The sequence below is a fragment of the Eptesicus fuscus genome, chromosome 3 (genome assembly GCF_027574615.1).
Source record: "Eptesicus fuscus isolate TK198812 chromosome 3, DD_ASM_mEF_20220401, whole genome shotgun sequence".
Classification (NCBI taxonomy): domain Eukaryota; kingdom Metazoa; phylum Chordata; class Mammalia; order Chiroptera; family Vespertilionidae; genus Eptesicus; species Eptesicus fuscus.
In genome coordinates, this window is record NC_072475.1 from 14,366,523 (window position 1) to 14,391,786 (window position 25,264).

Below are 25,264 nucleotides of genomic sequence, written 5' to 3' on the forward strand. Positions count from 1 at the left end.
CCCTCCCAACTGCCCTCACCTGCTGGCCTGATCGCTCACAACTGCCCTCCCCTGCAGGCCTGATCACCCCCAACTGCCCTCCCTTGCAGGACTGGTCCCTCCCAACTGCCCTCTCCTGCTGGCCTGATTGCCCACAACTGCCCTCCACTGCTGACCATCTTGTGGTGGCCATCTTGTGTCCACATAGGGGCAGCCATCTTTGACCACATGGGGCAGCCATCTTGTTTATTGGAATGAGTCAATTTGCATATTATATCTTTATTATATAGGATTATATAGGATATCGGTATTATCAACAAAAACTGTTCAAACTGTCCTAATATAATTACACTAATTTACAAGAAAGATAACTGAAAGAGTAGAGTAGGCTAAATTTTAAATTATAACTCTAATTACATATTCCAAATGATTATTTAACACCAAAACTCCCAAATAGAACTAACTTTAGACAAATGATAGCAGTGTGACATTTTCTCTATTTATACCACATTAATATAATTTGAACTTTAGCAATTAAAACAATCAAAATAAATAATTATATTACTTTCTACTTAAGTATAAAGTCTTCTTTCATTAACATATTTATATGACTTCTAAGTAGGTTTTAAAACATTATATTCTTCTACTATAAGTGTTTTATCTGATTCAATTTTAATAAACTATAGTTAGTACCTAGAAAGCAATAACTTCAAATATATATAATAGAGAAGAAGTAAGGCAAGTATATGGGCAAATTAACATCATGCTAAAGCTAAATTTTATTCTTAAATGTAATATTAGGATGGAATAGTGAACTAGACTCCCAAGATAACTTAGTATTGTCCTTGATTTCATTAGTAAATTTAATTGTGAAAAATAGAGAATTCTAATTGACATATGTGAAGAAATATTATAGGAACCTAGATTAATAAAAGAGGAAGCTAGACTCCTTCAGACTCACATGTAATTTGTCATGGATATTTAAAAGATATTCATCATGGTGGAAAAACAAGAGAAGACAGCTTAAATAGAGTATTTATATAGGTAAGATCCACAAGAGAACTCATTTTATTTGGAGGTATAAACAAAAGAGAAGAAAAAAAATGTCAATAGAATGAATGATTCAATTTTGATTATGTATTTATTAATAATCAAAAGTAAGGCATTTTATTTTGCTTTACTGAAATTCAGTCTATATTAGTAGAACTAACCCTGTATAGGTAAAAGGTACTTTTAAAAGCTCTGGACATCTAACTGTAAACTTCAATTAAAGCAAGCCTATCCCGCAATTCAAAATTGAAATTATTTGCATATGTAGAACTTACTACACTTTCTAGGAATATTTAGGTTGGTGCAAAAATAAAAATGTCAAATCAAATAAAATTGACTATATAGAAGATTGATACCCTGAAGGAGAAAAAAGAAACTCAACTTCTATTAGGACTTTGCAATTTAAACAATCTTTTGATCAGTGTGATGATTCAAAAAATAAAAATAAAAATGAAATCTGAAAAAAAACAACAAAGGGAAGAAATAAATGAAAAACTGCTGAAAACAGAAACTAAGGCAATTATGTTCTTGTCTTCAAGAACTAAGGATAACAAATATTTTTATGGTTTAAAGTTGCATTAAAATATTACATATATATACATTTACATACATACATACATACACACACATATATATACACATATATGTATATATATATATATTACACACACACACACACACACACACACACACTATAACAGTGGTTCTCAACCTTTCTAATGTTGCGACCCTTTAATAGCTTTCCTCAAGGTCGTGACCCCCAACCATAAAATTATTTTCGTTGCTACTCCATAACTATAATTTTGCTACTTTTATGAATCTTAATGTAAATATCTGTGTTTTCCGATGGTCTAAGGCGACCCTGCTAGCAGTTCTCAACCTGTGGGTCACGACCCACAGGTTTAGAACCACTACTGTAGAGCCTAAGACCATCGGAAAACACAGATATTTACATTAAGATTCATAACAGTAGCAAAATTACAGTTATGAAGTAGCAACGAAAATAATTTTATGGTTGGGGGGTCACCACAACATGAGGAACTGTATTAAAGGGTCGTGGCATTAGAAAGGTTGAGAACCACTGCATTATAAGCCTGTGATAGTCTATCTTCCCTACTGGTAACAACCAAAATCTCTAGAAATAACATAACAGAAACAAAAACAGTAACAAACAAAACTACCTAAGCCTTCTGTTGAGTAAACAAAATCTTATGGAGGAGAATGAAAACTAGTTTCCCACTTTTTCTTTTTTCTCTCATGGCATTGTGTATGGGGCAGGCTCTAGTTGAGGAGCTTCAAAGTGATTCTGGAGCTAACATTTTTCCTTAAGTACAGAGGTATCTTGGAAATAACCCAGTATAGGTTGAATAGTGTAGAGATAATTCCAGAGAGGAGTTGAAAAGGAGATGACATGATTCTGTGTACATAACCACAGAAATCGCAGTCTAACGACAGATACAAACTTGAATAGCAAAGACTTTAGGAGTCAACTGAGATTTGAATCACTGCTCACAAGAGGCAACACAGAACTTAGGGGTGATTACCTGCTTAAAAACATCTTTTCCAGATGGTGTCAAATTACCCAGAGTCTGCACAACACAGTATTTACAGTTCAGGACAGAATTCAATAATTCTTGCTATTTAATGAGTCTGGAGATTAAGACCAATTCTAATGGGAAAGGGTAACCAACTTAGGCACATTCCAACATGGCATGAATATTTCACCTTAAGAATTTACAAACAAAGAGAAAAGCAAATCTAAAATATATAGAACAGTTTAAATAATAAAGATAAAACCAAAATCCAAAAACTAGAAAAAATATATAATTGAAAATATAAATTAGTAATGGCAAAAACTAAAGCTTTGTAAAGATCAACGATATTAGTAAACCCTTAGCTATAAAAGACTTTTCAATAAGTACTGCTGAATGATTCATGTGTATATATATGGAAAGATAATACATACTGACTCTACAGAAATGCACTCCAAATGAATCATTGACCTTAATGTAAAATCCAAATCAAGAAAACATTAAAAGGAAAGCTTAGACATAAATTGTTTAATTGGTCTTTCCATTAATTTCTAGACAAGCAGTTTATAAATATCTAAAATAATATAGATTTGTTTGTGTCTATTCTTGGGGAAATATTTGCTTTCTAGAGTTCTCAATTAGAAAATGCATCTTATTTCACAATTACCGTCATATTATATCAATATTAATTAAATAGAAATTATCTAGTAGAAACATTTTGTCAATAGGAGTATCTTATACATTTCCACTAGGACAGCTATTTCCTTTCAAGTATCAGAGAACCTACAACACTGATGATTCTGAAATATTAAAAATAATGTTAAATTTTTCCCTTTTTAAAAAACATGTTTAACAAATTATTCCAAAATCACATGCAATAACTTAAGATTGGGTGTGTAGGTTCCATGTACATTAGCCCTCACACTTTCCAAATTTAACAGTTATAAAATTTTATAATTATTTAATAACTCTCTTTGTCACAGTCCCTACTTTCAAACTATAAACACTATTTTGATAAAAAATATAAGTACTGATATATTAAACCACTTAAAAATACTACACCATATCTTATGAGCATGTAAAATAATTCAACAAAAACAGCTTAAATAAGAAATAAAAACTCTCACTCCCTATGTGAGGCACAGGACCGTTAATATTATAATAAACAGATGGAAACTAAGGAAATATTGACCTATCACTAATAACTAATAATAACTAATAATATAGTTCATTTGCTATTGTGTTTCAGTTTGAACATTAATGATTATCAGGGTAAGCAGTATTGAGATCATTAAACATATACTAGTACAGCACCGTTTAATGTCCCATAACATCCACTAGATGTCTCCAATAACTGGCTCTGAGCAGCTATGTTCTTTCTAAAGCTATACATTAACTACTGAGAGACAAACTACATAGGCATTTGGATCTTCCTGTAAAAATTTGTATTTTTCAAAGCAGAGGAAGTTCTTTGGTAAGCATACAAAATGAAAATGACTTACATTCGATATCAAGGTACATGCTCTTTTGGTGCCCTCCGATTCTACTCGCAGCTTCACAGTCGTATCTCCCCGAATCGGACAACTTCACATCTTTAATCTGCAGGGATGAGCTTCCATGCTGCCCTTTGACTTCCAGACGGCCGTCTGAGCTCTGTTTACATCGAGTCAGGAAAAAGAAAGATTTTATGTTTCTTTTGTGTAAAATGATGACAAACACATGGCATTTATGATATACTCAGTAAACAAAATGAATTCTTACCAGCATTCAATTGTGTGTGTGTGTTTTTCTCCAAAACCCAGTGTTTCTCTGTTTATGATTTATAATTTCTAGCTTATGCATTTTACCTGTCCACTTGCTTGCAGGGAGACTGACAGTAGGAAAACTTACACACATATTTTAGCAATATCTTTTACTTAGTATGCTCTTTGCTCTTTAAAAAAACTTGCATGTTCTTCCAGGAAGGGTTTTGTTGGCTTCCAATTATGTTCTTTGCAAACATAACCACACAACAACAATGCCTTCAATTCTGCCTAAAACCTACGAATGAAAATGATATGCCTGCGGCACTTCAGTTTCATATCCACCACGTAAGGAGAACGTATCAAGACTTATGAAAATAAAAGCCTTCAGGAAATTATAGTTTTCATTTTTGAATAAAAGCAACAGTACTGTTCATAAGCATAATTAACACCAGATGCATCATAGGCAAAATATTAAGACATAGCACTATCAAATTCACTTTTAGGGATTCAGTGGAAACTATATGAAGATGATTAATTACTTACTCTGTGAATATTGACTCAAATAAAGGAACTGCTTATAATCCAATACTCTATAGATTATATTTCAAATAAGAATTAATTATTGTGTGCAACAAAATCAGCATAGCCAAAAGTGTCTTAAGTCATTTTAATACCTTTATGGAGCACACATTGAAACAGAGATCATTTCCTCATTGAATTTTACTTCATACTGTCAGAAAACATATTGAGTTGTTAGCATTTTATAATGTATTTGAAATATACTGTACTGTTATTGGTTCAGTTATTTTCAATATTTGAGGTTTTAGTGCCCCATAAATTATTTTATGCCATATATATATTATAACATATGTATATTATGTAACAATATGATAGTTGTTTAATTTTCTATATGACTGAAATTCAATTAAATTTTAATACATTCATGTACTTTCTATTACTAAAATTTGGCATTTAATAATTTTTCTTTATTAATACCAAAAGACCACTTTAAAGTTCTTTTTTCAAACATCAAGTTGATTGGTGCAGAGTACGATTACTTTTTCGCTTTTTAATATTATACAGGCATGCGATTATTATATCATCATAGCAGTCACTCAATTTATTTATTATCAGAAAAAATAGTCTTCAAAAACAAAGAAAAACATACTAGCAATACATTATGCAACTTACATCAGGATTTCTAGGCCAACCATATGTTCCCCACTCCCGAGTATTGCTAAAAAAATAATAAGGTGTATTCAAGCAGAAGGACCTTCTCTTCTGCCAACTTTTAACATGTTCAACTGCCAAGTTCATTTACTTAATTGAGAGAAAAGGAGGGGGAAAAAGCCAAACTTCACAGAAGTTCAACTCAGAATGAATAAACCCAAAAGCAAAATGGCACCTGGCTGGTGTTGCTCAGTAGTTGAGCACTGACCTATAAACCAGGAGGTCACGGTTAGATTCCCGGTAAGGGCACATGCCCAGGTTGCAGACTCGATACCTAGTGTGGGGTGTGCAGGAGGCAGCTGATTGATGATTCTCTCTCATCATTGATGTTTATATCTCTCTCTCCCTCTTCCTTCCTCTCTGAAATCAATAAAAATATATTTTTAAAAAACCCACATACCCAAATTGCCCATTTGTTATACAGGTGAGTTAGCTTCAATAACTACTAGGGTGTTCTTTGGTCCTTACCTCACTGCACCTCTGTCCACCACTGCACCTAATTGAGCTATCCTTTCTTCCTTATGTGCTGACTTCCCTTGATTTTAAAAAAACCTGCATTCCGATTTCTCTCCATTTCACCTCTCTGATTACTCCTTCCTCTCAGCTGCAGTCTCCTCTCTCCCTATGGTCCCTGCATTCTGTCCTGGATTCTGTTCTCCCTTCAGTTAATATACTCTGCTCAGTCACATCTGCAGGGGTGACCTTTAGTCACTCCCTCTCCAGCCAGGATCTCTCTTTCCTTGGAGCTTCAGAGCCAGATATGGATCTCAGTTGGCATGTGCAGACCTGAACGCATCACCCCCTCACCCGGCATCACCTGCTCTCCCCCGCGGACTTTCTTCCCATGAAACATACCAATTATTTTCCCTGACCCATGCTATACCTGTCCTCAGTCTTGGGTTAGCTTCTGAATCTTTATCTATGTATATTCCCAATTATGAGAAATCACAGTTGATCATCTTGTTCTACATTATCGTTTCCAATCGTCAGCAGTTGTGTTTGGTAGACCTATCTGTTCTGCACTTTTCCCAGTTACAGTCTCAGTGGTGCTGCTGCGCTGAGAGGATACTGACAGGCGTCTCAGCTTTTCAGAGAGAACAATCACACTGAGGCTGAATGTGACCGAAAAAGACTCCCTGACTCTGCAAAAGTCATCAGCATTAAGCTATTTTCTATGTTTCGCTAGCAAAAAAGAAATCATTCCAGCTGCAGAAATTATTTCTTATGAAGCTAAGAATGTTTTTTTAAAAAAAAAAAAAACACCACAAACTTTTAATTCTTATAACAACTTCATGAAGGTTTCACACCCCCTGTGCTCTAGAATCATAAATAACATTGTATTCCCTTCCAAATACAACTCCTACCCCTCAGCCCGACGCTTAAGGACTTCCATATGGCACCACTTTCCTGTCTAAGCACACTTTACAATTTGGATGCCAATTAATTTGAATTACTTGTACTGTCATGAATATCCTGTGCTTTCCATAAGCACCCTTCTTTAAAGACCTGTCTTAAATTAATCCTCTTTTATCCCTTCCACATTTAAACAGCAGGATTCTATCATCATTCCTTTAAGTTTTTGGCCAACTATCAATTTATATTCAAAATAGTTCCTGGCTGACTATGTTATTATTATATATTTTATATATTATTTATTCTATATTCTATTTACTAGTATATTATATTATTATTATTATCTATTATTTTTATTTATTTATTTTTTATTTATTTTCTACTTCTTATAGCCATTTTCAGGGACCTTAATGACTTCGATGTCTTTAAGGCTCGTAACATGGCTTTACTATTGCCAGCTTTCTCTAAATTTCTACAGAACACATTCAGGTAAGCAAACTTATTGGCTGGCGTATCTATTAGTTATAATCATTTCATTGAGGTTTGTGCTTTTCTTGGGACACTGCCTTTTTCTAGTTTTGTTGAAAATTCACCTGTAGGATGATATTATAGTTGAACAAACATGAGAAGATATTTGTGGCACTTGATATGAAAGTCACTTGGACTAGTGCCAAGGACCGAACCATTCTATTCTAATATTATTATGAAGAACATTGAGTTATGGTGAAGTTTACATATAATTTGAGAAAAAAATGTAATCACTAAGCCATTATTTACTTTGGGATAAAAACTTGAATTTATCATCTTTATTAGAATGTGAAAAAATACCTTATTAAAAGCAAATTCTTCATTTTTTCCATTCAGAAATAATATTTTTCTTTTGTAGTATTGAAAGGTAAAATTTACCTCCATTAAAAACTACACAGTCTCTTGCTGTTGTAAATGACAAATTTTCAACTTGTGCAAAATTATTTGTGTATATAAAAACTAGCATTCTATTAGAAAAAGTGTTGGTATTTAAAAGTTACTATTGATAAATATAAAATTATTAACAAAATTCTAGAAGAATATAATTTCTTTGGGAAGATGTGTGATTCCCTGGGTAATTATAAGTCATTTTCACACTTGGCATTGTCTTTATAATAATGCACAATATGCATTAGTTTCAAATACTTCCACTGGAACACTAAAGTCATTCCTTCTCATATCTGACATTCCAAAAGACATCTCTCTCCTGGTGCTGTAAAAATGCATTACACATTTCTGAAAGAAAATTCATTTATATCTTGGCTTTGATTCCCCACCGACTTAAGATTCATTTAAGACACCTGATATTTGATTGAGACAGGTTAATAGACATATTAGCTGTCCATCTAGTATTTTCAGGTTCTTCCACTGTATTAAGTAAGATGATTAAAAAGTAAAGTGTCTGACTATACATTATTATTCCAATCCTTTGCAGAAAGGCACTCTCTGAAATTTGATTTGAGTTATATTCTTTGCCTTTCCAGAAGGTCATTTTAAGAACTGCTTATTTGAATAGTATTTTCATATTTTTATAAAATGATTATTTATAGGTTACTGTCCTTTTCATAATCAATTAATCAAATAACTACATGATTAACTACCTTTTTCAGTTTAGTGTCTATGTGAATATGAATATTTTGCTGACAGTTTTAATTGTAAGACATTTAAAATTATATAATGTATTGTTTATAGATGTGTTTTTTGTGATCTTACCTGACTAGACATGTGTTGCCAAATTTAGAATCCCATTGTAGTACACAACACATCGGAGGAAGAGGTATTCCCTATCTTTCTTCTTCCTTACACTCATGTCTTTGAACCTTTTTGTAGTCATTGATGCCCCTCGCCCCCCGTTTATGGCCTTTTGAGAGAACTGTGGATCATGTCACTTAGTTATTCAACTTTTTTTTTTTTTGCAATTATTCCACAATAAGCATCCAGGCACTGGGGATACATGCTGAGCAAAATAGAATAACTTCTACTCATAGTGGAATTAAAGTTTAACAGAGAAGATAGATATTACATTAAAAGATAATACAGCCCAGTCAGAGTGGCTCAGTGGTTGAGCATGGACTTATGAACCAGGTGATCACAGTTCAATTCCCAGTCAGGGCACATGCCCAGGCTGTGGACTCGATCCCCAGTAGGTGAGGCATGCAGGAGGCAGCCAATTGATGATTCTCTCTCATCATTGATGTGTCTATCTCTCTCTTTCACCCTCTCCCTTCCTTTCTGAAATCAATAACAATATATATATATATATATATATATATATATATATATATATATGTGTGTGTGTGTGTGTGTGTGTGTGTGTGTGTGTGTGTGTGTGTGTGTTTTTAAGATAATATAAATAAACTGAAAAGTACCATGTAAGAACCACACAGTTTCTTTTTGGAGGTAAGTGAAGGAGAGAGGTAGAGTCAGAGGCATGCTCCCTGGTAAACTGAAGTGTGGGTTGAGATTTAAAAATGGCGAAGAGAGGTGGTGCTGTAGAGAGAAATCCAGGCAAATGTCTCCAGAAGACACATGGAAGAACTGAGGGAAGCCAGCATGGATACAGAAGAGAGAGCAGGTGGGATCTCCTGATGCTGGGCAGGTAAACAGAGAATGCTTGCAGAATCCAAGGCAAATGCAGACACACACAAAACATTGCATCCCTGCATTATATATTCTGTGTGCCTTTTCATAATGGCATTAAATCTGTAATGAATTCAAACTCAACTTCAAATGCTTGAAGGTGGCAGCAAGGCATAACTGGCTAAATATGTAAACAAGAAAACAGATGCTCTCTAAAGGTTATTGGCATTAATTTATTCAAACTAACTTCACAAAACTGTGCTAACATTGTGTTGAGTTGACAAATGTAGCAAATAATTTTAAACAGATCCTGTTTCCTCTTTATAAGATTCATACATTTACTCTTAGCCTCAATTTTTCTTTCCTCTGGGCTTGATCCCAACTTTCTAATTTTCTTCCTATTTTTATTTCATGAACTGAACTTTTATATAATTACCTTCCTCCTAGCAGTGTAAGTTCATGTATTAAACAGTACTATGCACAATATTTTGATCTACATGGTTTCTTCATCAGTTTTTAGTGTCCTTTTCTTCTCTTTGTATATATAGTCCATCTATTCAACAAATAAGAATCTATACTAATAAAAGGGTAATATGCTAATTAGACTGGGTGACTGGACATCTTCTGGATGTCTGACTTCCTTCCAGACAGTTAGGGGGCAACCAGGCCGGCAGGGGGGCAGCCAGGCTGGCAGGGGGACTGTTGGGGGGTGTCCAGGCCAGAAGGGGGGCATTTGGGGGAATCCATACCAGCAGGGGGGCAGTTGGGGAGTGACCAGGCCAGCAGGAGGGCAGTTAGGGGGTAATCAGGCAGGCAAGCAGGTGAGCGGTTAGGAGCCAGCAGTCTCAGATTGCAAGAGGGATGTCCAACTGCAGGTTTAGGCCCGATCTCTGTGGGATTGGGCCTAAACTGCCAGTTGGACATCCCCCGAGGGATCCCTGATTGAAAAGGGTGCAGGCCAGGCTGGACCCCCCCCCCCATGCACAAATTTCATGCACTGGGTCTCTAGTCTATATATATAAAAGTCTAAGCGACCATTAAGACCCGTCAACCTAACGACTGGTCGACCAGTCGCTATGACGATGCACTGACCACCAGGAGGCAGATGCTCAATGCAGGAGCTGCCCCCTGGTAGTCATTGTGCTCCAACAGCTAACGTCCCATGGCGGGCCAACCTCCCACGGTCCCTTCCCCCAGCTGGCCTGTCCCGATTGGCCCCGATTGGTCCTGATCGCCAGCCAGGGCCTCTAGTTTAATATAACTATTATGTGCACATGGTCTCTAGTTTAATATAACAATGATAACAGCTAACACGTATACTAAATGGTAGTCAGACACTATTCTAAAAGTTTCACCTTCATTTGTTCACTTAATCCCAATAAAACTGCTATGCGATTTGGACTACTGTCATCCCCATTTTAAATATGAGTAAATTGAGGTTCAGAAACACTAAGTAACTTGCCCAGGTTCCCACGCCCCAAGGGAACCCCCACCTGATCCAGGACACCCTTCAGGGCAAACCAGCTGGCCCCAACCCCTGTACCAGGCCTCTAGATTGATCATCACTGCAACACACAATATGTCTGCCCCCATGTGGTCAAAGATCCTGCCCCCATGTGGACACAAGATGGCCACCACAAGATGGCCAGCAGGAGAGGGCAGTTGGGAGGCACCAGGCCTGCAAGGGAGGGCAGTCGAGAAGGACCAGGCCTGCAAGGGAGGGAAGTTGGAGGTGATCAACCCTGCAGGAGAGGGCAGTTAGGGGTGACCAGGCCGGCAGAGGAGGGAAGTTGGGGGCAAACAGGCTGGCAGCAGAGTCGTTAGGGGGTGATCAGGCTGGCAGGCAGAAGCGGTTAGGGGCAATCAGGAAGGCAGGCAGGTGAGTGGTTGGGAGCCAGCAGTCCTGGATTGTGAGAGGGATCCCAGATTGGAGAGGGTACAGGCTGGGCTGAGGGACAACCCCTCTCTGTGCACGAATTTCGTGCACCGGGCCTCTAGTTCTCTTATAAGATGTATTATTGTCAGCCATCTTCTTCCATTCAGTAGGTTGTCTTTTCATTTTGTTGAGGATTTCATTTGTGTGCAAAACTTTTTAGTTTGATGTAATTAACATTTGTTTATACTCTCTTTTATTTCCCTTGCCTGAGAAGATATATCAGAAAAGACATTGCTGAGAGAAATGACAAAGACCTTACTGCTTCATCTTGTTTCCTGAATGGTTCAGACTTGTAGAGCAGATCAGAACCCAAGTTCAAGTCTAGAGCATGGTTGTTGCAGACTATTTCCAAACTCATAGACTTTTGTGTTGAAAGCCATGGAGAATTGGATGCATTTATTTTGCCAAGTTATCTCCAAATAAGTTGACTTATAATCAGTATTTGTTGTTTTGCCCCACATCTGGTTAAAATTTCACAAGATTATATAGAATCAGTGTTAGGTACATAATAAATGTTATAATCAGTGATATAGTTAGTAACTAGTGTACAAGCAGTGTGCTGGTCTAGTTCATATTCTAGACAAATTATTTTTTAAAAGCAAGAAACACAATATCCGACAGAAAGTATACAATAATGTTGTATGAAATGTTTAAAAAATGCCTGACATATGTTAAATGTTAACTATAGTGATTAATCGTTTCTTTTAGTATACTTTTATATGTCCCTCTAAAACATTGTATAAGAGAAAAATATGCAGTATACTAGGTGTACCAGTTAATAATGCGGATTTTTTTCAATAGATGAAGTTACACATATGTTGATATATATGCAATTTGATATGTATGCTATTTTGTTGTATTGACAGCAAGCTTCAAAACTTCATATGTCAAATTTGCTGAAGGTGTTAACATCATAGATATTTTTATGCTTAAAAATGTTGAATTTCATGCCAAAAAAAAGAGCATTTGTGGGAAGTCTTAATTCATTACTTTATTTTGAAGAAAAAGTTATTGTATACTTCGGGAAGCTTATGGTGAACATGCTCCATCTCAAGATACTTGTGAATGCTGGTTTAAATGCTTTAAAAGTGATGATTTCGATGTGAAAGACAAAGAACGTCCAGGTCAACTGAAAAAGTTTGAAGATGAACAATTGCAAGCATTATTGGATTAAGATGTGTGTCAAACTCAAAAACAACTTGAAGAAAGATCAAACATTGCTCAGCAAACAATTTCCAATCGTTTACAAGCAATAGGAACGATTTTTAAAGGAAGGAAAACAGGTGCCATGTTAACTGAACAAAAGACAATTGGAAAACCGAAAAGTCATCAGTAAAATGTTGCTTCAACAGCATGAAAGTCTTTTTTGCATCGAATTGTGACAGGCGATGAAAAGTGGATTTATTTTAAGAATCCCAAATGCACAAAATCATGGGTTGATCCAGATCAACCATCAACATTGACTGCAAGGCCAAATTGCTTCACAAGGAAGACAATGCTCTGCATTTGGTGGGATCAGGAAGGTGTCATGGTGTGTTGAGCTTCTAAACCAGGTGAATCCCTAGTGACAACTAATAATCAATTTGAACCATGCTTTGATTGTGAAACGACCAGAATGTGCCAGAAGACATGGCAAACTAATTTTGCTTCATGATAACACACCACCACACACTTCAAAACCAGTTAAAGACATGTTAAAAGATCTTGCCTGGCAAGTATTAACCCACCCGCTGTATTCACCAGACGTTGCTCCTTCAGATTACCACTTGTTCCCATCCATGGCACACACACTTTCTTTCTTTGTTTGTGTGTGTGTGTGTGTGTGTGTGTGTGTGTGTGTGTGTGTTTATTTTATTGTCTAAAGTTTTAAATATGTCTCCTTTTTCCCCAATTGACCCCCGCCCCAGCCATTCCCACCCCACCCTGGGCAAGCCCTCACTGCCCCAGTGTCTGTGTCTATTGATTATGCTAATATGCATGCATACAAGTCCTTTGGTTGCTCTCTAACTTCTCCCTCCCCTGCCATTTGTCTCTGGATCTATTCTTGTTCATCTAATTATGTTGATCATTTATATCCCACATATGAGTGAGATCATGTGATATTTATCTTTCTCCGACTGGCTTATTTCGCTTAGCATAATGCTCTCCAGTTCCATCTATGCTGATGCAAATGGTAAAAGTTCCTTCTTTTTTAGAGCTGGATAGTATTCCATTAGGCACACACACTTTCTGAGCAGCACTTCAAAACATACGAAGAAGTGGAAAATTGGATCTGTGAATGATTTGCCTCAAAACAAGAAAAGTTCGATTGGGAGGATATCTACAAATTACCTGAAAGATTGGGCAAATGTGTAGCTAACGATGGACATTACTTTGAATAACATACTTTTGATGTTTCTCTTGAAATTATTGTGTTTTCTTTGATTACAAAATCCGCCATTATTAACTGGTACACCTAGTAAAGAATATTTTGGGAACATTCTTTCTTTCCTCTATCTAATGGGACAGATAAGGGCTCCATTCTGAACCTTGTTAGGCCAGCACTTAGAGAAACACACCAGATTGCTCAAGATAAAAAATATATATTTTTTATTGTGTGTAAATATATATATATATATATATATATATATATATATATATATATATATATATATATATATAATTTCCTGTCTGTTTCACTTGGATAGCTTATATTATTCTGTCTTTGAATTTGCTAATTTTTATTTTGCAGTATTTAATCTGCTGTTAATCTCACTATATTTTTGCTTGACTTTTAAATATCTTCAGTATTTTTATTTAATTTGTTTTATATCTCATTTCTATCTCATTATGCTTATGCTTTCTTCTTTCTTGCAGTACATATGCAATACATGTAAAAATAGGTATGTTAATGCTCCTATGTTATAATACTATCATCTGTGCCATTAATAGATATTACTATGAGATTGATTGATATGTCTTTCCTTACTATGGATTCTATTCTTGTGTTCCTTGCATTCCTCATTATATTTTATTGGATGTCAGATTTTGAATTATATATTTTGAGTGCTGTCCTTTTTTATTCATTACAAATATGTTTGGTCACTTCTATGAGACACTACTAAATTAAATAAAACAATTTAATTATAAACTTTTGAGGATTTTAAATTCTGTTAGAATCAATATTTAATTTGTATTAATATGGCCACACTTCTAAAGCAACATTCCTCAGTATTCCAGTGCTTCTTTCCAGGGTTTGCGGTAGTTCTCATATACTTATATTAAACAGTCCTAAGCTGACAACTCATGGGAAAATGCTGAAGACCTCTGGGGCTCTCTCTGTCTGTGAGTTCTAGCACTATAAGTCACTTCAACTAAGAACATGTTTCATCACCTAAATGAGATGAATAGACACTTCATTCCGGTGCTACAGCCAGAAAACTTGCTCTAGTCTAGACAGTGGGCTTGAGCAAACCTAGGTCCCACCTCTCCTGTATCTCTTCTTTCAAGAATCAACACTGTGCCTATTATGTCATAAATTTTGCTCCTTGTTGTCATTGTTTTAAGTCAGAGGGTATATCAAACCTCTCTTTATCCATTATGCCTGAAAAGAGATCTTCTAACAAGTGTTTTAAATTGTCACTAGTTCCACACTTAAGGTCAGCAAATGCAATGCATTTATCATCCAGTGATGGCCTATTGTCACAGATAGGAGCATGCTAGTCATATACCACGCATCGACATTAACAGCATCACTCTATAAAGCATCCTATACTTCTATACTATACTACTTTCTCTAAAACACTACCAAAGTTATGGATCATCAGGTCTGTAATTAATCTTTTCAGTGAGGCATCTCAATCATAGAGGACGAAAAAAATATGAACATTACCATTAAAAGTAAGTCTGGTGGAGATAAAGACCCAGAAGGCAGAGATGGCCTAGGAAATCCTATTATCTTTGCTACGAGACCTAACAATGTTGAGAAACAGCCTCATCAAGCTCCTAATAATTGTGTTGGGATATGCTGATATAAGAAGTGGTCCAATAGGTATAGCATAGTGCAGGTTGCTGTAAATTTTATCAGAAGGTATTTTAAAAGCATACTGCTAGAAGGTAAATATGCAATCTGTTTTCTCAGGGTGCTGATCAAAGAAGCCAGCCAGGCACGTTTCCTATAGTATAGGAAATGGTGGATAAAGCCACAATACTCCTCCAACATCTTCTCTAAGGCACACCCAGGAAAAGTGTGCGGTTATTGTTTGATAAACCCCTGCTTCTGTATAACTTGTGTGTGAGATCCCCTTAATTTATCACTTTTTCTATCATTTGAACCCACAGGAGATTTTAACTTATGAGTAAAGAATTTATTAATTCACTAAGCTATCAGAGGACTACATCAATTCATTCGGATTGTTTGTCAATGTAATGCTACTATTACATTAGTCCTATGTGTTTTTACTTTAAATTTAGTCCCAGTTTCATTACAGGCCCTTTACCTCTGTTGGACACCGTGAACTTCAGAATTGAACACAAATATCCGTAGAGTAAGTCAATTCTAGTGCTTTATACATCGTTTATGTTCCCAACTGGCTTCAGATTTTGTAATTAAAAGAACAGTGGCCTACATTTATGCTTAGTGTACCTAAAGCACTCAATTAACCTAACCATACTCATAGTTAATAACTGTAAAAATCAATAGTCTATCCTATCAACTTCAGTTTTGCAGTCAAGGACTGTCTCAGCAAACTCAAAAGTAACTGGAAAATGCAACAGTATATCAAAGATTTGTGACGGTTTTCACTACACTGGTGGCTTGCAATAAGCAGCGATTTTCAATCAGTGTGCCACAAGAATTACTAAAACATGCCACCCCTGACTATTTAGTGAAGCGCACTGACCTCTTTTCCATAGCTGTCAGGTTAAAAATAAATGACAACAGCCAAAGACAAAACAATAGCCATCCTGTGTGAGTAAATCAAAATTATGCCTATTGTTTATTCGGATCGGCAACAAATATATTTTTTAGTGTGCAGCAGAATTTTAGTAATTAGTTTACGTGTGCCATAGATGAAAAAGGTTGAAAACTGCTGTTCTGAATGAATAAAGTATCCCTGCCATTGTAAAGCTTGCAATGCCCAAGTATTGATGGAAGAATGTGAGATCTTATTTGGCTGAAATAAATTGATCTTACTAGTAATAGTAGGATATGCACGTATAAATATGTGTTGTTTTTTTTTCAAGCAGATCAACTATTAAGTGTGCATCTAAAATAACCTGGCATCCAAGAATGAGAGACCTAAAAAATTTGACAAGAGCATTTTGGATTACAAAGCAACAGCAATGATGCTGCTGCAAGATATTTATAGATCATGAAAATACAATATCAACGCCAAGAATGGTTATTTCCTAACAGTCTCCTCCCCCTCCCCATCAATAAACACAACTCCTCAATGGGTGACTAAACAGAGTTATTACAAGACATATTTGCTTAACATACCTTATTTCAATTTATTATCTGATAATCCATAACTCAAAAGCAAGGAAGGCATTCCAATAACTAAAAGGTAATTTTTAGTAAAATATCTTTCATTTTATTCATTAATTATTGTGTAACTAACAGTCTTTTATGCACTAGTTTTTGTAGCATGCTTAAGCTTTACAATGGAATTCATCAAATGCATTATTTTTATGCAAGTTTTTTTATTAGAATGCTGAAATATTATCATTCATGAACTGTGTTGACTTGTATAATATTTAATTCAAATGTATTGTTTATATCTATATTAAAATTGTACCAAAATATCTGCATCGATGCCCATATACATTCATTCAAATTTATTTCATCTCATTCTTGGATTTAGTTAATATTATCCACTAAAACATCACATAAATAATTCTAAGTTATATTTATCACACAATTTATTATTTCTGTTAAGTCTATTAATATTTACTCATATCTCCATATTTCTGTATAGCTATATGTTTTTATTTTTTTCAGGTTAATAGCAAATTTCTTCATGAGGAGAAGTAACAGCAAATGAAGTCTGTGTGAAGATATGGTAGTTATAAGAAAAAAAAGATCTTCTGGTACAAAACCATATTAAAGCCATTCTCAGTATGTAAATAACATTTCCCCAAAAATGATTATTAAAAAATTGAGTACTACTCTCACAATATCACACAAAAATGATAAAAGTTCCTTGCAAAAGGAAAATCTTATAATATTAGTAGATTTAAAAATACAATACATTAATAAATGATGTTTTATAAAGATCACTGACATTTTCATTTTTAAAATATTTCCAGAATTCTCCCTAAAATAGTTTTTATGAGGACATGTTAAATTTATGACTAGGACTCTTATAATTGTTATTCAAGCTGTGGGCTGAAAAAGAAATTTTGGAAAGTTGTAAATGATTGAAAACCCATCTCTCAGCAAGCTCAGAATCACCCAGGAAGATTTCCAACATGTCTAATTATATTCTACCACCTACATCAGATGGGGAATTGAAGTGTGCATTTTGCCTGTTGCCCAGCAGGGGCCTATACTATTGCTATGAGAGCACTAGTATGAAAAAAAAAATGCATTAGGTAGACCTTAAAAATGTCATTCAAACACAAAATTCTTAGAAAAAAGCCCATTTCCTTTGGAAAGGAGAAAATATAGGCATTAAAATCTACAGGTGCCAGGAGTATGCTCTTTAGAATTCTTCTCTATAATCAGATATTAACATTTTTCTAATGTAAATACATTACTGAAATAATCTTAGTATTTCTTATAATTGAGTTGTATAAAAAGGTATATAGAAAAAAGGAAATTGGAAACACACTGCTTCACTATATTAGAGTATTAGAAAATCATGAACTGAAAAATTAGTAAGAAGCTGGATTTAAAAAGGGCTTGGCATCAGAACAAAAACTGTATCTTAAAATGTATGATTACCTACTCAGTTACTAGAGAGATCTATTGAATAAGTAAATGTCAAACTACCGCAGGAAGGCAGGGGAGGTTTGGGGGGGGGGGGCGGGGTTAAGAGATCAACCAAAGGATTTGTATGCATGCATATAAACACAACCAATAGACACAAGACACTGTCGGGGGGGGGGATAGGGGGAATGGGGGGAGGTCAATGGGGGAAAAAAGGAGACATGTGTACTACTATTTGTAAAACCTTAAACAATAAAATTAAAAAAAAGAAAAAAAAAGAAAATGATAGAGCTTGATGAGGACGTATTTTATAAACAGTGGAACTTTACCTCTGAAAAACTGGCAATTTACCTGATATCTAGGAATTGAAACAAAGAATCACTGTTACAACTACCTCATAATACCATACTATTCTACTAGGCTCTATTTTTGTGAAATAGGAAAAGCAAAGATAGCATGATTAGGAATCCATGGGTTATACAAATGGATTCCTTTTATGTATCTCACTCTATGTATAGCTGTAGAGAATATCAAGATCATTTTATGTATGTTAAGTGTGCTGGTATGCATTTGCATGAAATTGTGTAGGTAGGTTTGTGATGGAAGAAATACAGTAATTTCAAAGACAGAAGAACACTACAGGGCATACACACAAGAACTATTTCTGGGGATTTACAAAATATATCTCTTTAATCCTATCAAAAATTTACTAGATCGGAATACCCAGGAGCCAGGCTCAGTCTGAACTCTAGGAGTGAGGCTCAGTCAGGTGTAGGTGTACACAGCTCCTTATGTGATTTTGATGTATAACCTTGGTTCAATATGACTCCTCTGATTAGTAACTCAAACATTTAAATTCATAGAGAAACAGAATCTCATGGTAACAAAGATTACTCAAGATTCCCTAATGCACATCACATCAAATGAGTAGATTTTCCTTTAGACACTAGTGATCTTGCAAATCATGTTAGAAAAATTCAAGGGATTAGTCTCTCATTTGGAATTTAATATAGTCTGTTTTCTATAACCCCTGATTCCTGGAAAGGCTATACATTTTTGTTCCTTTTATTCTTGTCATTCTATCACCCAACATGTCTAGTTTAACTATACATATAACTCTTTAAAATATTTAAACTATCATTTAAACTACCATTTAATTATTTACTAAACCATTTTACTAATTTCTTAATGTTTTTTTTTTAATTATAGTTCTCTCCTTGACCTCTGCTCTTGTTGTGTGTGTGTGTGTGTGTGTGTGTGTGTGTGTGTGTGTGTGTGTGTGTGTTGTGTGTTTATCAGTCCTAAAATCAGGCACTGAGAATTTCCAGTAATTGAATCCCTGAAAGCACCTTCAGGGTTTGGTAAAGAAGTAAAAATAAAATTCCTCATAAAAGTAATAAAAATAAGGCTGTAAAAAATTGCCTGAAAGTGTAACTACTCACAAAGCTATATAAAATACTTATATATTGTCCTTCATCCTTAAAAATAATGCTATAAATATGCCATCATATTTTACTTTCTACTTCAATGGAGATTTTATAATAAAGTGCCAATACTTGAAACTCTGCAGACTCTCTTTATTAAAACAATAATTGTGAGGAAGGGAGAGAGAGATAAATAGAAACATCAATGATGACAGAGAATCATTGATCAGATGCCTCCTACACACTCCACAATGGGGACCAAGCCCACAACCCCGGCATGTGCCCTGACTGGGAATAGAACCCTGACCTCCTGGTTCATAGTTAATGCTCAACCATTGAGCCACACCAGCCAAGATAATTGTGAAATTCTTGATCTCATTTTGGTAATTTCTATTTAAGAAGGAAAAGTGACTTAATTTTTTTGGTATAATATATAGGTACTGCCAATTACACCATTATGTATTTTTTATTTACTTTTTAAAAATAAAAATCTAAACAACTTTCATAAGTCTACAGCAAATTGAGAGGCAATATACTGAGGAGAGTGGTCATACACCAACACAAGAGCATCTGAAGAATAGATTGAACTGGATCTGTGATAGAGCAGAAAATAGGCCAAAGCTACATTTGTAGTCTTGTAAAACTTCACTTACATACTATAAGTTGATATTTTCAGTAACAAAATTGCATATTTCAAAATGTCACCTTCATAAAGAAAAGACTAATGATTTTAAATATTCCCTCTTAAATTGTATGCACCATGAAGTAGGGAACTGTTTGTTATTAATATTGAATTCTTTGTGCATAGAATAATTCTTAAGCAAACTTGGCCTGGGCCTCTAGTTGCTATATAATATGGGAGGTGCAAAAGGGTCCAAAAGGGGGCAAAACATGACTCACTTCCTAAGAGGAAAAATTTCAGGGGATTTTGAGAAAATAGACTTGGGAGAAAGGGAAGAAGGAGATGATGATGTAAAAAATCCTGTGATGTTTCTGGTCCTGATTTGTGTCCCACAGGATGCAAGACCAGCCTTTATCATTTAGGAGTAACCCGAGAATCAATCCTTATCCAGAAGTTAGAGCCCACACCTGCACTCCCTGCAGAGATGGAGATTAAACACACAGTGATAAGATGAAACTCAAATGCAGATTACCTACACTGTCAACTTCCAAGAGGCATGCAATATATAGATACAAGATCCGAAATTGAGTGTGGTAAAACAAATTCATTTCGGAGCCATTAAACTGATATTGCTAGAGTTCATTTCATCATAAACATACATATATAGCTATGTCAAGGGATAACAATCTACAGCAACAACAGCAACTTTCTATTGTACTTGTGGACGATATGACTAACTCATCGCATATGACTATGCTCATTTAAATTTTAGTGTGGTTCCTTTTGTCACAGAAGACATTGATGCAGAATTACTCTGAACACTGTATGCTGTATAAAACATCTAAAGACTTTATACCTCCAAGTACAAAAACAAAACAAAACACTCAATGTTGTGTGATTTGTGTCTGGGATATTGTTGTTTGTGCTCTCATTTCATCTTCAGAAACTTTTTCCAGGTAGGTCTTATTATTACCCAGATTTAGACATACAGTGGGAACTAAAATAAGGCATGAGAAGTAACATGGTAAATAACACAGCAAAGTGACACAGTTAGGATTAAACTTTGACCTGTGGACACTTGCATGACTTTCCCATGCTAATTGATCAATGCCTGTAATCATATATATACTGACACTTGATCAAAAAGAATGATAATAAGGGTGATGTGAAGAAACTGGTTTGGAATAGACGATAGGTGTCAATATCAGGGATTTATGTTGAAATACTTCAGACACACAATCTTATTGACACCTCAGATCAACCCTGTGAGGAAGCATGGTTTTATTTTTAAAATAAATATTTTTTTAAAGTAAAAAAAAAATAAATTGTTTGAAAATTTCAAATATAATGAACAACATAAACTGATGATCAAAAATAGATCCAGAGACAAGGTAAGACTGAACAGACTGTCCAAACTCAGAGAGAAGGCAGGGGAGGAGAAGGGGTTAGAGATTAGCCAAAGGACTTGTATGCATGCATATTAGCATAACCAATGGACAGAGACACTGGGGTGGTAGGGTTTGTCCTGGGGGGTGGGAGTGGCAGGTGGGGGTCAATCGGGGAAAAAGGAGACATATGTAATACTTTAAACAATAAAAAAAAGAATATCATGGAGCATAAAGAATAAAATAAAAAAATAGATTCAGAGACAGAGAAGCATCGAACAGACTGTCAAACTTCAGGGGGAAGGCAGAGGCTGGGGGGCGGCGGGCTAAGAGATCAACCAAAGGACTTGTATGCATGCATATAAGCATAACCAATGGACACAGACACTAGGGGGGTGAGGGCATGTGCTGGGGGATGGGAGTGGCTGGGGAGATGTCAATGGGGGGAAAAGGAGACATATGTAATACTATATGTAATACTTTAAACAATAAAGAATCAAATAATAATAATAATTTATAACTTTTAACTCATGGCTATTACATATTCTACAACAATAGCTTTGGTTGTTATCTAGAGTTTATTGTATACATTTAATTATTAATGAAATTAAATACATATCATATATTAAATGAAAAAGCTAGGGACTTTAATTCCTATAAACAAATGTATCTTAAGATGACTACATTATAATGTGTTAAAATTCAATTTAATTAACTTTTATATAACCCTAGTAAATCAATATTTTAATGAAAAATCATCAATTATACTGTTATCACTACAATATATTGCTTAGAAATTTTCAATAAACGGATCATTAAAAGTTAGTGAGTAAAAACTGTGTGATTTCTTTAAAAATAGGATAAAGAACAAAATATTATCCTGAAATAACAAAGGATATTCAGGAAATATTTCTAAAGCAAGTAGATATTCTATTTTTCTTACACATTACATGTTTTTGAAAACTTTTTCTGAAGTTTTAAAAATTATGTATTTTAAATGCAGGTAAGTAGATTAGAGATAAAATAGTTATTAGTTTAAAAGAGCTCTGCGTTTAAGCACCATATTTTTGTTGTTTCTGAGAGATATATTACACAAGGATATTTTCTGGTATGTTAATACCCATAGTTCAATCCTACTTCAAAACTGCAGCTACAGAAAACATCTACATGTGAGCACATCTGAGACTCCTGGTGGTAGCCACTCAGCTGAGCCTTCCCAAATTCCTGATCCATAAAATCACAATGGAAATAAAGGGTTGTTTTATGCCACTATGTTTTGGGGTCATTTATTATGAGGCAAGCATTCCAGAAGATATGTTCAGACAATACATATACAGTGCTCATTAATGTTATAAGCATCACCCAACTGGCATGGCTCAGTGGTTGAACATCAACCTATGAATCAGGAGGTCACGGTTCAATTCCTGGTCAGGGCACATGCCTGGGTTGTGGGCTTGAGCCCCACTGGGGGCTGTGCAGGAGGCAGCCAATCAGTGATTCTCTTTCATCACCGATGTTTCCATCTCCTCGCTCTCTCTCCCTCCATCTCTGAAATCAACAGAAAAAAAGTTATAAGCATCATGTTTGTTGGGCAGTGAACATTTGTCATGGGCTTCTAATATATATACAATGGAAGGGAGCTCTGCCAACATTCCACTCCTGGACTTTCCAACTCCCTTGCTTACTCCTCCCAGTGGGAATGAAGGAGATGTCTGATTGGTAACTGGGAGGACATCATGTTGGATGCACTTTTCCCTTTTTTATTTTCAGAAAGGACCTTCCAGTAGAAACCACAGGTTCTCTGCAGTTCTCAGCCCGGATGGTTACCTCAGCAGTGATTATGACAAGAGTGATCTACTTTGCTAAGTCTATCTAATTCTGGAATTCAGTATAAGGACATGCCACATGATATTTTATCCTCGTGTATTTCTTTTGTCTTATCTGGTGATTGAGAATTTAGTCAAGGAAAAGGGATACTCTTCATTGAGACCCTCTGCTTCAAATACAATGTTGAACAAATTGGCTAACTACAGTCATATTTTGGGATGCAATCATTTGTTTGAACCATGTTATACTGATTATATTTCACTGACTATGACCTACACATTTAACAATTTTTATCAAAACTTTAACACTATATGCATGATCAGAAGTTTTATTTTCTTTTGTTCTATATTTCTCAGGCTCCTACCAGGTGCCCAGTAATCTGGCAAGAGCATTTTCCTTTTGAAAGGAGCAGTTGTTAAATTTCATTTGACTTAAAGTAACAGAATTGTTTTCTGAAGTATGGCCTGAAGACCATCCATATAATGCCAGCTGATAAGTTCATAAAGCATGCACCCCTGGTTCCTGTGCCGGACTTATAACATCAACCTCCGGGTGTGGGATTCCAGAATTTGCATTCTAACAGGCTCTGCAGGTGATTCTTAAGGCAAATACCTCATGTAACTTTCAAGACAACAGATACATGATCTCAATATACTCGATGATAGTCGAAGTATAGTCAGACTTTAGGTATCAGACTTTATGGAGTCTACTGACAACTAGAGTTTACTCAGAATCAAAAAAAAAAAAAGCAAAAACCCACACAAGATAAACTATGCTTCAAAAATTATGTAATATGACACGGAAAAAATAAAGTTGATTGAATATTACAACATGCTAAAGAGACCGATATGCATTTTACAAGGCACACTTCACCGTTCTTATACAACAAGGAAAATAAGTATTATTATCATCCCAATTTTAAAGATGGAAGAACTCATCTTAAAAAGAGTTCATGGCCTTGTGTTACAAAGCAGATCAGTGGCTGGGGTGCCTGTTGCGGTGTGTGTGTACGAGAGTTACTGAAGCCAAATATATTGTCATGTTAGTAAATGACTTAGTAGAAACTAAAAAAAAAAAAAAAGAGTTTGGATAGCATTGCCAAAGCTAAAGCATTATAAATGGCAGAGTTGAGATTCAAAACTAGGTTTGTCTTCCTTTAAAGCTCAGCTCAACTATTCAATTTCTGAATTTTGGCTGTTGAAGCAATTGGTAACGTTAAGAAAAACAAAGGCTTACAATCCAGAAAATAAAATGGGGATCTTAAAATAATTTGGGAGAAATATCATGATAGAAAATAAATATAGCAGTCTTAACTTTTTTTACCCACTGGATAAAAGTTGTTATTTAGAAAAATAAAAGCACGTGTAGGTTTCTATAATTGTTTTATAACAAATAAACTAAATAAAAAATAAAAAGGATGTCTAATAGATACAATCCTTAGCAAATAAAAACTAGTTGATTATTTTTCACAATTACTATAGAAGTGATTTCTTCAAATAGTTTTGAGAAGCCTGGGGTGTAGAGCGTAGAATAAAATAGGAGGCTCTCAGTTTCTTGATTAATTTATACTGATAAAATAACAGAATACAATGTATCTCTTGTTCTTGGTATATAATAAAGAAGCATCTTTTAAACAAGGAGTAAAAGCCATCTTAGAGAAGCAA

At 35.0% G+C, this 25,264-nt stretch overlaps 1 protein-coding gene and 1 non-coding gene across 2 annotated transcripts in view; both read right to left on the reverse strand.

Moving 5' to 3' along the window:
• The window catches only part of NCAM2 (neural cell adhesion molecule 2), a 196,084-nt gene that overhangs the window by 91,169 nt on the left and 79,651 nt on the right, over positions 1-25,264 (reverse strand). The window contains exon 10 of the mRNA XM_054712874.1: positions 4,064-4,214. Within this exon, the coding sequence (XP_054568849.1) occupies positions 4,064-4,214 (151 nt within the window). The remainder of the gene's footprint in view (positions 1-4,063; positions 4,215-25,264) is intronic.
• On the reverse strand, positions 7,274-7,402 carry LOC114233059 (small nucleolar RNA SNORA33). Its single transcript, XR_003619181.2, has one exon. It is a non-coding gene; the product is annotated as a small nucleolar RNA SNORA33 (small nucleolar RNA).